This window comes from Ochotona princeps, chromosome 15 (genome assembly GCF_030435755.1).
Source record: "Ochotona princeps isolate mOchPri1 chromosome 15, mOchPri1.hap1, whole genome shotgun sequence".
NCBI lineage: Eukaryota > Metazoa > Chordata > Mammalia > Lagomorpha > Ochotonidae > Ochotona > Ochotona princeps.
In genome coordinates, this window is record NC_080846.1 from 37,449,205 (window position 1) to 37,463,483 (window position 14,279).

General features: G+C 34.0%; 1 protein-coding gene across 1 annotated transcript; it reads left to right on the top strand.

Moving 5' to 3' along the window:
• Window positions 1–1,492: 1,492 nt before the first annotated feature.
• NTS (neurotensin) lies at window positions 1,493–10,525 on the top strand. Its single transcript, XM_004583073.3, has 4 exons — window positions 1,493–1,676; window positions 2,828–2,889; window positions 6,712–6,936; window positions 10,373–10,525. The coding sequence occupies exons 1-4, from the start codon at window positions 1,604–1,606 to the stop codon at window positions 10,523–10,525; spliced, it is 513 nt and encodes a 170-aa protein (XP_004583130.1). The 5' UTR covers window positions 1,493–1,603.
• Window positions 10,526–14,279: the final 3,754 nt, after the last annotated feature.

Below are 14,279 nucleotides of genomic sequence, written 5' to 3' on the forward strand. Positions count from 1 at the left end.
GAGGAAGATCGCTTCGATTTGTCACCTTAACAACTACATTCTTTTATACTTCCATTGCGCCCCCTGGTGGTAGAAAAGCAAAATCTATACTTGAATGTGTTTCATGTTTTTCCTATTTTCCCTTCATAGGAAAGTTTCCCTGAGTAGTGCTCAGTATTGTGCTATATGCAAGTCCACAAAACAAACTGAAGGAAATAAAATAGTCCATTCTACTCAATTCTGGAAAATTAAATTACATAAATGATTCCTTAAATTTAAAATGATTATAGTTTGAAATTACTTCGTTGTCCTAAATTTATGATAAAACAATTAAAGCTCATAAACATATAATGTAAAGTGTAAATTGATTTTATATAAAGATACATGAAATGCTTTAATTGTCACTACTTGATTATTAAAAATAAACAAAGCCTCAAACTGTTTTATCCTTAAGCATTAACACTGTTAATAATATTGCTTTTTAGATTACTCCAAGTGTCCTGAAGTAACTAATGTAAGAATGGAACTTCATTCCAAAAGGGATTTTGAGCAATTTTCTTTTGAGAACACAAAGAATGAGTGTAATTGAATTATGATATTGTATGAAGACTTTGCTTTAGAAAAAAAATTTCTCATTTTTTTATGGCAAAAGATAACAGGAAAGATAGTTGATGCAGTCGTGAACAGAGTGAGAAGAAAATTTTGTTAAGAATGGGGTATTACATAAGCGTGAATTCAGAAAGAGCAAAGCCATATGGACAGAAAAACAAAAAGTCAATGATAAGTGAATACACGTTAACCTGCTAGCATGTCAGTAGTGCATAACTTAAAGTTACACACAAAAGTTTTTTTCTAAGGTGTTCAACTAAAAGTCAGCACACGTATTTTAATTATCCTCTCAGTTGCTTATAACAAAATCTTTTATGTGTTAAGAAAATATCCAATTCTTTGGAATTCTCTGCAGTATAACTGATTCACTTCTTATATTCATCTGTATTGTTTTATCTAAAATATGCATTAGTTCTGAAGCCAACAAAGATTGCTTGGACAATTGAGTTACTAGAAAAATATCCTAAGTCTTTAAGGAGTTGCAAGCCAACAGGATCAGAATGTACTACATTCATCCTGAAGACTTGACCTAAGTGTTAGAAATAACTGGTCTCATGTTTCTGAAAATCAGAATGACAACCTCTTGGAGTAGAGAAATGAGAGGCAACGGGGAATGAATGGTACTGGGGGTTCTCTGCCAGCATATAGTGTATGACAGTGCTTTTGTATGAGTTGTTCTGTGCGTCAGAAATCTTCAGTCGCAGCAGCAATTAGGGAAGATCGTCACATTCTTTCAAGCTTTGGAAGTGGGGGAGGTGAGTGGGGACAAAGGAAAAGAGGAAATGGGGAGAGGGGGCAGGGGTAAAGATGATGGCAGGGCACATCCTGAAAAGATAATCCCTGTACAATCATGACATCATCCTGCTTATGTGTATATATGAGGGATGGTCAGAGCATCTCTCCGAGTTCACTCACTTTCAAAGCCAGCTGAAGGCAAGAGGCTGTGAAAAGCAGAGAGCCCTCCTCAGTGTGTGCCTGACTTCTATGGACTTGGCTTGCTAGCAGGCTGAAAGCGATGATGGCAGCAATGAAAATCCAGCTGGTATGCATGATGCTTCTGGCTGTTAGCTCCTGGGGTCTGTGCTCAGGTAAGTCCAGCTGCACCTCACAACTCCGTGAAATGATTTCTTTCTCCTCTCTGAGATGTGCTGCTACTTCCATGACTGTATCCAGGGAGGAGAATCTCCCCCCACCCCGTTTTCAGAGGATGCTTTTAGTGTTAGAAATGTTTTGTCTTGTTCTGTCTCTATCATTGCAAAAACTGAGTTTTTATTTCCCTTTTTAAAATTGCAAAGCAGTGAGCGTGTTTCAAGGAAAGGATGCTCGCTCCCTTTGACAGCGCAATCACTAAAAGAAAGGCAAGCGCGCGCGCACACACACACACACACACACACACACAAACTTTAACTTAGCGTGGTCATTATCTAACAAGTACAGAGGCAGTGGCTGTCAGTGTTCAGACTCATCATTAAAATTCATTCTCTTCACAGTGTTTTACTCTCATTCTCAACCATTCCCTGGGAAGGCAGTGGTTTCTGCTCTTGTCCCTACATTATTTTTTTTTTAACTTTATGTATTTTGATACAAGATGTAATTGGAAAATTAGTAGCCTTATATTAACAGAAATGATTAAACCTTCTTGTGTTTTCTGAGAGATAATGACGCGCTAAGCATTGTTAGAAATCTATGTATAACTCATTTTGAAAATAAGATTTCAACATCAAGGGGTAACATGAAATATGATGACCCGATATACTTCATTAATTCATAAAAAAGAGTTGAATGATCACAGCTAAGTGAAAAATATCTTAGAAGCTAAACATAGTCATTTAACTTGCTGTATGCTTTTATAGTACATGAATATGACCATTAAATGTTCAATTCAAACCCATGCTTTTTAAAAAAAATATTATGCAAGTTAAATCTAGTAGAAGACATATGATTTGTGGAAACCTGTTTATTTGTATAATCATTAGAAAGGAACTTTGATTAATTTGCAAATCTCTTACAAAAATAACTTTTTAGTATTATGATTTTACTTATTGTGGGGATTTTGGTGTACATTGTTCATCAATGACAGATGAAATTTGTCATTTGTTTTGAAAAGCAAATTGCATCGCAAGCAAATAAAGAAAACATATCAGGTGTGACATGAATCTGACATGAATCTAAAATCTGTAAATTACAATGTAGTTACTTGATGACTTTATAGTAAACATGTGGTTTTGATTTTACTCAGATTCCGAAGAGGAAATGAAAGCGTTAGAAGCAGATTTACTGACCAATATGCAAACATCAAAGGTAACTCTTCCTTTTCTCTAACCTAGGGTTGAAGAACATTTGAACTTTAATTATAAATATGGTGTCCTTTCCTTATGGTAAAGGATTTATCACCAAGACTGAGGAGTTCCTTGGGAGTCACTTTGTTTATGAGATGACTTTTCGAAATTCCGAGAAGTTTAAGGGTATTGATATGGGGGGAAAAAGTGTAGTGACTATCATTAATGAAGTAGATACATATACTTCATATGGACATAAATGTATTTAAATAAATGTCTTTCGATTCCTGTTACATTGTGTATGTCTGAAGCTATATTGGCTTAAGTTAAACACTAAGTGAAAACTAAGATGAACCATCCTGCCAGTATAGGCAGAGTGATACATTTATTTTTTTCCTAATGCATCCAGTTGGGTCTATGTCTCTAAAGCAGATGAGGGAAAAACTTAATTTTCTTTGTTGTAATGATTAACATAAGTGAGATGTAGACTTTGATAAGTAGTTTTTCTGAAGTGCAGTTATTCCAAGCTTTCCTGTGGCCAACGAAATGTCCTCATTACTACAGAGTTCAGTAAATGGTTTTGAACTAACAAGTGGAATTTAGAACTAATTATTAAATATCACATTTTGCGTTTAAAATCATCAAACACTATATACCACAATTTGTCATTTTTAATTTAGAGAATTCTTGGACTAGTCACACCATTTGCTACTTTCATATGAGTGTAGTGAATGCTGGTTATTTAGCTTGGGTCATATTTTAAAAATTAGTTCTTTTTAGCATTAGCTAAAAAGACAGCCTTGGGCAAGAATTCTGTCTCTGACACTTCACAGCCATAATGGAATCTTGTGATATTGAATAGTAATGCTGCATGAAATAGTCACTATTTTAATCAATAAAAGAGAACAAGATTATTGGCCTAGTTTCCTCATCTACTAAAACCAATGTTTAGTACTAGTGACAGATGCTCTATAAACAATGATTTCTATTAGTGTGGGAATATTGAATAGTGCATCTGGCATCCACGAATAGCTGGATGTCGAAAGCATACAGGATACCGAAATTCAGGAAAACAATAGATTTATTTCAAACTCATTTTCAATTTTACTTAACAGTGAATTTTTTTTAAGTAAATGAGTGTAGAACCAATGTTTTCACAACAAATTTTGGAGACCATAAAATAGGTTATCTGTTAAGGGTTTTTCAAAGGAAAATTGATAGTATCTTATTAATTATCAGATTATAAATTGCTGCTACAAAATGGAGCATGGTGCCTTACACTATACTTCAATAACGGAAGAGTTCAAACTGATTAGATAATCATATTCAAAGGTGTAATAAAAGGATTTCTGAACCAACTGATAATATTATAGTGAATATTTTTATAATCACAGGTTCACATGAGCTTATGATAAAATACTACTCAAAAGTTATGCAGATTACACAAAGTGTATATATATATGTATATATATATATTCCACACAACCTTTCTTTCTCTTTTTAATGATATATTTATTTGAAATTTAGAACTAGAAAGACAGGGAAAGTGAGAAAGAGAGAAAGGGAGAGAGAGAGAGGATGAGTGATCCTCCATTTGCTAGCTCATTCGTCAAATGGCTACAGTTTTCATCGCTATGCCAGGCTACAGTCAGGAGCCAGGAGCTTTTTTCCAAGTGGCTGGCAGGACCCAAGCACTTAAGCTGTCTTCTGTTGCTTTTCCTAGGCCACTCACAGGGAGAGAGACCAGAAGTGGATCAGCCCGAACTTAAACCTGTCCCCATGTGGGATTTCAGAGTGGTGGCTTTTATCCACCATAGCACAATGCTGGCCCCCCAAAACAGCTTTCAAAAAGTCTGACCAATACACTGAGCAATAGATACTTGGCAGAGTAGTACTTTGTTCCACATGTCCTCATTACATCTGGGTGTCTTGTAGATTTTAAGTCTTCTAATCTGAGGGCAACCAGGCTAAAATCATTCCACATATTTCTCTTACATTTGTGTTTCTGATGAGTGATTGCATGATTTTTTTTTTTTGCTTCTGTCACTTATATAGTGTTTTCATTTTTAAAGCTTTTTCCTTTTTCTTAAATTGGATTACTCATTGGAATTTTAATATTTGTGTTCAATATACTAACATTTCATGTCAGTGTTTTCTTACTTTTGATTTTAGCTCAGGATGATGTATGTTTCCTTAGATATGGGTGATTTTTGTAAAGATAATTAAAAATTATCTTTGTCTTGATAGGTTCTGTTTTAGGTATCTGCTTAACTGATATCATGCCAGGCAGTCTTTTAATTCATATTTAGCCTCATTGGATATTGCTTGAATATAACACATCAAAAAAAGTTTATGACTATGGGCTGACATTATGTCATAGTATATTAAGCCACTGCTTGCAATACTGGTATCCTATATTGGAATACCAGCTCAAGTCCTATTTTTGATCCAGTCTCTTAGTAATATGCCTGGGAAGGTAAAAAAAAAAAATGACACAGGTACCCATGCCATCCATGGGCCTGCCCACAACCTCTACGCACCTGGGTAGTTACTGGCTCCAGGTTTTAGACTTGCAAAGCCTTGACTTTGTGGGTGTCTAAAGAATGAATCAACAGATGAAACCTCTCTCTTTGTCTCTGTCTTTCCTGTTTGTTTGTTTTTGCCACTCTGCCTTTGAATAAATAAATAAATAAACAGTCATTAGAATGTGATAGCTGTATCTAAATGCAGACTGCTCCAAAATCTTTGGTTTTTTCTTTCTTTCTTTTTTTTAATACTCAAAATATTTTAAATGAAACATTTACTATATGCTGTACATATGTGTGCACTTGGGACAATTTTTAAACACTTTATTCTCTTCCTTTGGGTTTTGTGCTTATAGCTGCACTGTTAATTCACGCCTTTGATTACTGCAGCTTTAAAATGCATTTTAACACTTGATAGAACAAGATTTTCCTTTTAGCTTTTTGTTTTCTATATCTCCTTGGTTTTTCTCCCTCCCTCAATTCCTTAATAATTATTCTGCCAAATCCTTTTCTGCAACTGTCAGTGTCACCATGTTTTTCAAATTGAGACATTAATTTGTAATTACATTGTTTTTGAAGAGCAAATCAGAAAAAAATACAGGTTGATATTATAATTAGGTGTGTCCATTATGCCTTGGTGGTCATTTAAATCTTGCTTTTACGTCTTCCTTGGGGGAAATGATGTTTTTATTCCTTTGAATACTTTGAATTTTTTGTTCGTTTAATTGTTTCATAGCTTGGCTTTCCTACTCCATGCTTTCTGTTGATTATTTTTGATATGCAAACACATTGATGATCATGGCAAATATAATCTCAAAGTATTATCAAGAAAAGAAAATCACTCCACAAAATATTACAATTTTCAACTAAGTAAGCTGGTCCGCTCTAATGCTTCCCTGACTGGTATTAACTTGTGGAATATGTTAACATCTTCACACTGTTGTAATTATCCAAATATATTAATATCATTATAGTTCTGTATATGAGACACTAAGCTGAAATACATACAAAAAAGGGAATTGGGTTTCTTGAAATTTTTTGATCTCTGATATATATTCAGATATATTTCTGTATTTACCCTGATTATCATTCCTGCTGTCTCATTTTCATAGTTTGTATTGTGTGTGCATTTTACGTTCAGTTCAACAGAGATTACTAGTTATTTGACTCTGTGAGACAAAGTTATTGTATTAGCAACATTGTATTTATTAACCTAGAGTACAATGAAACTCAAAAATGCAATGAGTTCACAGACCAGAAATGCATTCATGTAGACAAGTTATTTCAAGTAGCTGGTTTTTTTTCCTTCTGTATTTCAGATCACTAAAGCAATTGTTCCCTCTTGGAAAATGACCCTGCTCAATGTTTGCAGTTTTGTAAACAGCCTGAACAGTCAAGCTGAAGAAATAGGAGAAAATCATGAAGAGGAGCTTGTTACAAGAAGGAAATTTCCTACCAGTTTAGACGGTTTTAGCTTGGAAGCCATGCTGACAATATATCAACTCCAAAAAATCTGTCACAGCAGAGCCTTTCAACACTGGGAGGTAAAACAAAAAATTGAATATGAATATAATTACATCTAAACTAGTTATCTCTCATTTGTATTGACTTTTTATCCTGGTCATATCATAACAGGAAAAATTACAAATATTTAAGAAGAATAAACCATGTGTTGAGGTCAACATTCTTTCAGATCTTCAAAGTACCCTTTAAATATTTGGGGCTTAGAAAAATATTTTTCCTTAAATCTTAAAAGGGGAATATATTTTAAGGCAGATTTGATCCATATGTTATGTTGTGCTTAAATGGATGACATGTTTAGGCAATTTTTGTTGTTGGTAGTGTTTGTGACATGTCTAAGAAATTTAAGAACCTCAAAACTCCTGTGTATACTTATTTATAAATAAATGCAAGATGCAAAGGGTTCCAAATAAAACCAGAATAAAACACAAAAATTGCATTCAAACATATTCTCATGTATATATGCATATATTTATTTATATAGAATATATATAATGGGGAGATATATTCGTCTTCAATTTTATTTTTAATTTGGAACATACTGCATTTGAGTACAATAGGCAAATAAAATGATTTTGATATTTGTATTCATGCATAAATGATATTTATTTTTATCATTTCATTTTTAGCCAGAACTTCCTTAGCTTAAGTTTAATTATAAAGAAACACAAAAAAGTTATTTGCATGTGTTTTCAGTCTTATTTTTAAATGTTCATGAATTTTAGATAATCTTAGCAACTATACAGGTCCACTACAGCTAAGACAGCTAAATTTCACAATACAGAACTATAATGGAAAACCAGATGAATAGTTATATTAAATGCTGTGCTGTACTCTCAACATTTTGTTGACAATGTTTATGTGTTTGGAAAATTTTTAAAATTTTTGGATGCTGATATGTGACTTGCCCTTGTTGATACCCAGAGCCAGTCACCAAAACCAGGTTACTTGAAAACAGTTCATTGTTGATCCATGAATTTACACAGTTTAAGTGTACAGCATTGATCTATGGATAAACACAATGATAGATTAAATAGAACATTCTATTCTTACCTGAAAAATACCTTGTGAAGATAAAAAATAATTTCTGCAAAAGATAAGTTGCATGTTCACTAATAGCAAAACATGAGTGACTTAAGGAGATTCAGAATTGATGATTTTTTCATGTATATTGGGAAGTGTGCAAATTGATCACATTCTGGAGAGGACATACCTATATGTTGCTCATGATAGTAAATTTTTTTTTTAAAAAAAGATTTATTCATTTTATTACAGCCAAATATACACAGAGGAGGAGAGACAGAGAGGAAGATCTTCTGTCCGATGTTTCACTCCCCAAGTGAGCCACAACGGGCCAATGCGCGCCGATCCGAAGCCGGGAACCTGGAACCTCTTCCGGGTCTCCCACGTGGGTGCAGAGTCCCAATGCATTAGGCCGTCCTCGACTGCTTTCCCAGGCCACAAGCAGGGAGCTGGATGGGAAGTGGAGCTGCCGGGATTAGAACCGGTGCCCATATGGGATCCTGGGGCTTTCAAGGCGAGGACTTTAGCCGCTAGGCCACCATGCCGGGCCCATGATAGTAAATTTTATCATGATAGTAAATTGCTAGGTTGAAAGGGAGCTTCTTGTTTTATTTTGTTTTGCTTTTTGTAAGAAGTGACAAATTTCTCAAGCTGTATTATTCTAGCTTTCAACATAACTGGCTACAAACATCTGACAATTTCAATAGTTTCCATCTTTACACACACAAGTTCGTGTTCAGTTCTCCAAATACTGCTTCTGCTTCTGGCTCATGCTCTTCTCTCCAAGTAGAGACATAACGAAGCATGACATTGCTAAAGATAGGCTTTTAAAGGGATGACTTCAAAACGGCAAGATAGTTGCCCAGTTTAGTAGTTTAATAATTACTAAAAATAAAAATCTTGCAAAACACTGCAATTGACATCTCAGTATGCACAGCTCTAAAAGTTAAGCTAGTGCATTGAAAAAAAAAGAAAAAAAGTTAAAACTAGAGAAAAAGAAAGACGAATGCTTTAACAAACACAATAAATTTTTTCAAAAGGGGAAGGCTTTTTTTTTTTTTTAGAATAACCTCAAAGGGAAATTTGCTTAATGTTTCTATATTCTGGGTTTACACCAACGCTGAGGATCTGAGGGTGACTTTCCTGCTGGTATAACAGACTAGTTCCTAACTAACATAAAGATATCCTGTGGAAAAGCGGAAATGCAAGCAAAACTCCTAGTGTTTATTCTAAATGGTAAACAAAAAGATGTTTTCCAGATGAAAAATCAAAAAGGCTGGTTTTAATTTTGCTTGTTGTGCCATTCATCCTTTAATTTCAATTCCAGCTAAATGATTTAATCTTAAAATATTGCTTAGGTCAATAAAACTTTTAAAAATATAATTCTTGTCGTAGGGAAGTCTTAATTATGGGCTATTAAAAAAAAAAAGACCCTCAACACATATAAGCAGACAAACCAAGTGTACATAAGATTGGAACTTTTGCTATTCTAAATGTTATTGAGTGATTTAAAAATAAAACAATAATATTATTCTGAGCATAGTACAAGTAATTACAGACTGTGCACAGAGAAACTAAAGATTAAGAAAATAGGCTGTCTGACAGTAGCTGTTTTTCCTTCTCTGAAATTGAATAGCTGTGGGCTGAAATAAAATACTTGGTGTCACGATTTTATGTGCACGCATTATAATTTAAATGCCAGTATTAATTGGAGCGACCCCAAGGGTTAGATGACAACCACAATTCAAAGAGATCTTAACAGTTTAAACATAGATTCTGTATATGTTGATTTCTGTAACAAATGAGTAGTTAGGCAGAAGAACTCTAAGAATGAGGACAAATCATTAGAACAGCTTTCAAAGTCAAATCAATATTTAACTTAATTACATACAAAATCCCATTGTTTTTGCAGCCAAACTTGCTTTGTTAAAATCAAAACTGTATTTGCTGTTATCTATATATCTATAGATACATACGTATATCTATATATGGATAGATATATACACAAATCCATATGAGAATATCTACATATATCTATACAAACACACATACATATTTCTTACCATTTAGTCTCTTTACACAACAAATTCAGCCTGAAAAATACTCAGATGCTCCTACAGTGTGTTCTTTCAACTGGAGAGATTAGTGTTAGGTCTTTAAATATGTGTAGGTTTTTGAAAAGAACTAGCTTGGTGAACCAGGAAGAATCCTGAACGGAGGTCCAGGTACACCATGTTCTGGTGCTATCACAGTTCTCAAATTCTTTGTCAAACTTGATAACTGTCTATCTTCAGCAAAGCAGCTTCTTTAAGCTTCATGTATCCTATCCATATATGCCTTGCCATCTAAACAGGAAATGTGATGCAAAACAGAAAAAAAAGGCCTTAAATAAAAGTTTCATACACGTAACTTGTATTTATGTTCTCTATCTTATAGCTAATTCAGGAAGATATTCTTGATAATGGAAATGACAAAAATGAAAAGGAAGAAGTCATAAAGAGAAAAATTCCTTATATTCTGAAGCGACAGCTGTATGACAATAAACCCAGAAGACCCTATATCCTGAAGAGAGCTTCTTACTACTACTGAAAAGCTCAGTTATGTCACTTAAGTGTGATTGTGATTTATCATTCTTAAATATCAAATTATGTTTGTGTGACATTGTGACAGAATACAGTTATTTGTCTCTTCTATAATTTTTTGGTTGTGACTTTTCTGTATTAATATAAATTGAACTAAATGTTTTCAAATAAATGTGAATCTTGAGCATGATGCATTGTCTATACTTGGAGCAGCTATTAGTTGAGTCATATATAGAATGCTTTGAGATTTTGCAAAACACATTATAAATTGTTTAAACAGTCAAACTGTTTGACATTTTACGTCAAGTTATAAAAGATATAACAAAATGCTACAGGAGAGTCTAGCCCACATGTCATCAACCAAAAACAAAGAAACAGTACCTCTTTTCGGAATTTGATGTTTTATTGGATTGGTAGAAATACTCTTTTCAAAACTTACCCATGCATCTGTCAGATACAAAAATGTAGTTGTCATACAACAGAACCCTCTGAAAGAATTATTGAACTACTATGAGTTATGTTTATCTTAAAAATGAATTTTAACTGAAATTGTTAAGTGAATTTGATAGCCAATAAAAAGACAATAAACCATTAGAATCCTCAATTTCTTTGAAGATTTGCTTTCATTGGAAAAGATATTTTTAGACCTTTTCGCATTGAGCCCATAAATGAAAGCTTTATTTTTAACCTCATTGAGGTGTTATGTAACTAATATTATTTTCCAAAGTAGGAGGGTATATTTGTGGCAAAAAGCTCTTCTTGAAGCTGCTCTTTCTACATTTCGCTCAACATAACATGAACACTCACAGCATCCTACATCTGCCCGTAAGTGACTTTCTGGGCTTCCTCTTAGTCGATCCACTACTACAACCCTAGGTCATGGTCATCGTTGAGAATGAGATCCAAATTTCAGGTTTTTTGGAATTAAGGAATCTTCAGTATACCATGAAATTACCCCTCTTCTAGGTTTAATCCCATTCATGACAGCATTTAAAAGAAGTCCATGCATATTTCATTTTTTTCCTTATAAATCTGCAATTTCTCAATACATCAGTCCATTGACATTTACCATTGCATCACCCTTAATATTAAAGTGTCTGAGAGATAGATCACTAAGAAGGAAAATATCACACACTGATCAAGAATATGTCCTCTGGGGTTAGAATGACCAAAATCAACTCCATTACTGCCTAATAATGTTGAGTAATTTATTTAATTTCTGTTATCTCATCTATAAAATGTGGATGTTAATAGAGTTTGAGAGATCACTTCTTGGCCTTTTGACTAAATGTAGAATTTGAGAGAAGATGAGATGGTCTGATTTATATAAAATATTTAGAGAGTTGTCTACATCATAGTAATAACACCAACTTTAATAGTTACCATTAGGAAAATTTTCCATGAGGAAACACCTATGATACACTCCATCACTTAAATTTTTGCCAACAAAAATTCATCACACCTGCTTATATTACATATTATCACTCGAACTCTATTCTAAGGTAATGTCCATCCTTTTCCATTTTCATAAACAATTGTATTGTCTTTTGCTAATACTTCTTGTCATTACTTTCCCAAGATGTTATTCAATGATTTTGCAATACATTTTTCAACCTTTACTTCACACTTTATAATACATATTCCCAAAGGGAGGTAGTTATGGCCATTTCCTTGTAATTGTCTTTTTTCCTACAAAAAAATATCCTGCAAGTTATTTGAAACACCTAGCATAATTCAATTGCATCTAGTATCATTCTTTGTTTTAAATAGCAATATTTTTCCTGGTAATAGCTACTATTATCCTTGAGGATGTCTATACAGTTACAGCATTCATCGAATAATCTCCTTTATCAGCTTGACACTTCAGTTTCAATAATAAACATTTATATATTTTATCTCAACCAATCACTCCATGTTTATACTGTCGAAATTTTTTTTTACTACTAGTGAAGTCAGTTATTTTAATTTGAAGCGCTCTATTCCAAAGATTATCTTTTCTATATGGGTCAAATATTACAGCTTCTGGTACAAAATTTATGATCCTGTCTAATTCATTAACCACATTTCTCTGTAAACTCCACTCTCTAATTATGCCTTTATTTTCCTAGTCACTTGGACTTGACTCTAGGGCTCAAAAGTGAAACCACTCGCTTATTTCCCGAGTAGCCTAATTTGAATGAACCTATCAAAGCACTAAGAAATAAATTCAAATTTTACCTGATTTTTTTCTCACCTGAGATGCTTAATATTGCTGAAGAAAAACATACAACCTTGCTGAAATCACATTGAAAATTTTATGTCACGATTTTGAAGTGGGCCATCAGGTTTGCTCAGAATTTCTTCCGTATTCATCTAATAAATTTTATCTCTGATACTTATGATTTTTTCATACCCTCACTGCTTCCTTGAACTGTATTATCCTTAATTCCATACCTGATATTTTAATTATTTGACTAGAATTTAAAAACAAACATCGTATTATTCTTCCCCTCTATTAATTGTAACAGCTATCCTGAAACTGTCTCCCCATTCCACACCCTTCCTTACCATTTCAATGAAATAAAGTGTTTTCCTTTTCTTTTAATTTTGCCTTACTTAAAAGAAATTGAAGATCTTTTTATTGTTGTTGTTGTTGTTGTTAAATTTGAAAGGCATATTTGGCAGAGAGGCGGAGGCATAGAGAAAAAAATCTTGCATCTGCTGGCTTATTACCCAAATGGCCTCTACAGCCAAAGCCAAGCTGATCTGAAGCTGAGAGCCCAGGGCTTCCTGCTGGTTCCAAAGACTTGGGCCATTTTCTGCTGCATTTCCAGGCTATAAGCAGAGAACTGGGAGTGGAACATTTAGGACACAGAACGAAGTCCTTACAGGATACCAGCACCCCAAGGTAGAGGATTAGCATGCTAACTTACCTGGCTGGCCTTCAAAGACTCTTTTCTTAACAGTGTCCAGTCTACTAATACGTTTATGAAAATCCTATTCGTTTTTGCTATGATGATTTTAGCTTTCAGCATTTCATTTTAATTTTTATAATTTTTACCTCTCTGCTAATTAACAATGCAGGTGAAAAATTAACTATAATCAACTTTAATGATTTTAATAACCAATACTTTTATTTTAAATAAATATAATTAACTTAAATATTTTAATAATTAATAACAGTTAGGGAAAAATTCACCTCTCTGTTACATTGTCCATTTGTTCTTGCATGACATCTGCTTCCATTGAAATTCTGGTACATTAAATTCAACAGTTAGGCCATATTTGAACCAGATTCTGACAGTTTATGTATGTCTTAAAACCATACCTTAAGTATGGCTTATAATTTGTACCCTGGTAGCTCCACATGACGCACTGTGCAGGCTTTCTTCTGTGTGGTGCTATGGTGTGAGGGGCATGGTAGGACTGATTAGACCTCAGTCTTTGGAAGAGCCTGCATCTCTGAAACAGGAAACTCACACCTGCTTCTCGCTGTAGCACCGTGGCCACCACCCCCTTAGGTAGGTCAGGTTGCCCACTGGGAGCCAACCTGGCGTGTTTTCTTCTCTCCAGGATCTCATGAATGGCCCAATGATTAGGATGTGCTTGAACAGTTTTTCCTGAGGATGGACCTTCTGAAGAATGAGAGAATGGTCTCATATACGTAAAGATGATTCCCTTTCTTCTACTGCTACCAGAAGCAGAGAGGAGTTTTCTTCAATATTATCCCTGAAAACGAAGTTGAATTCCCAGGAATAACACAAAAGTTCAGTTTTTTGACA

Excerpts from the sequence above, each read along its gene's own strand:
- NTS (XM_004583073.3), top strand. The coding sequence starts at position 1,604 with ATGATGGCAGCAATGAAAATCCAGCTGGTATGCATGATGCTTCTGGCT. Across the intron at positions 2,890-6,711 it reads CCAATATGCAAACATCAAAG|ATCACTAAAGCAATTGTTCC; the intron begins GTAACTCTTCCT and ends TCTGTATTTCAG. Across the intron at positions 6,937-10,372 it reads GAGCCTTTCAACACTGGGAG|CTAATTCAGGAAGATATTCT; the intron begins GTAAAACAAAAA and ends TCTATCTTATAG.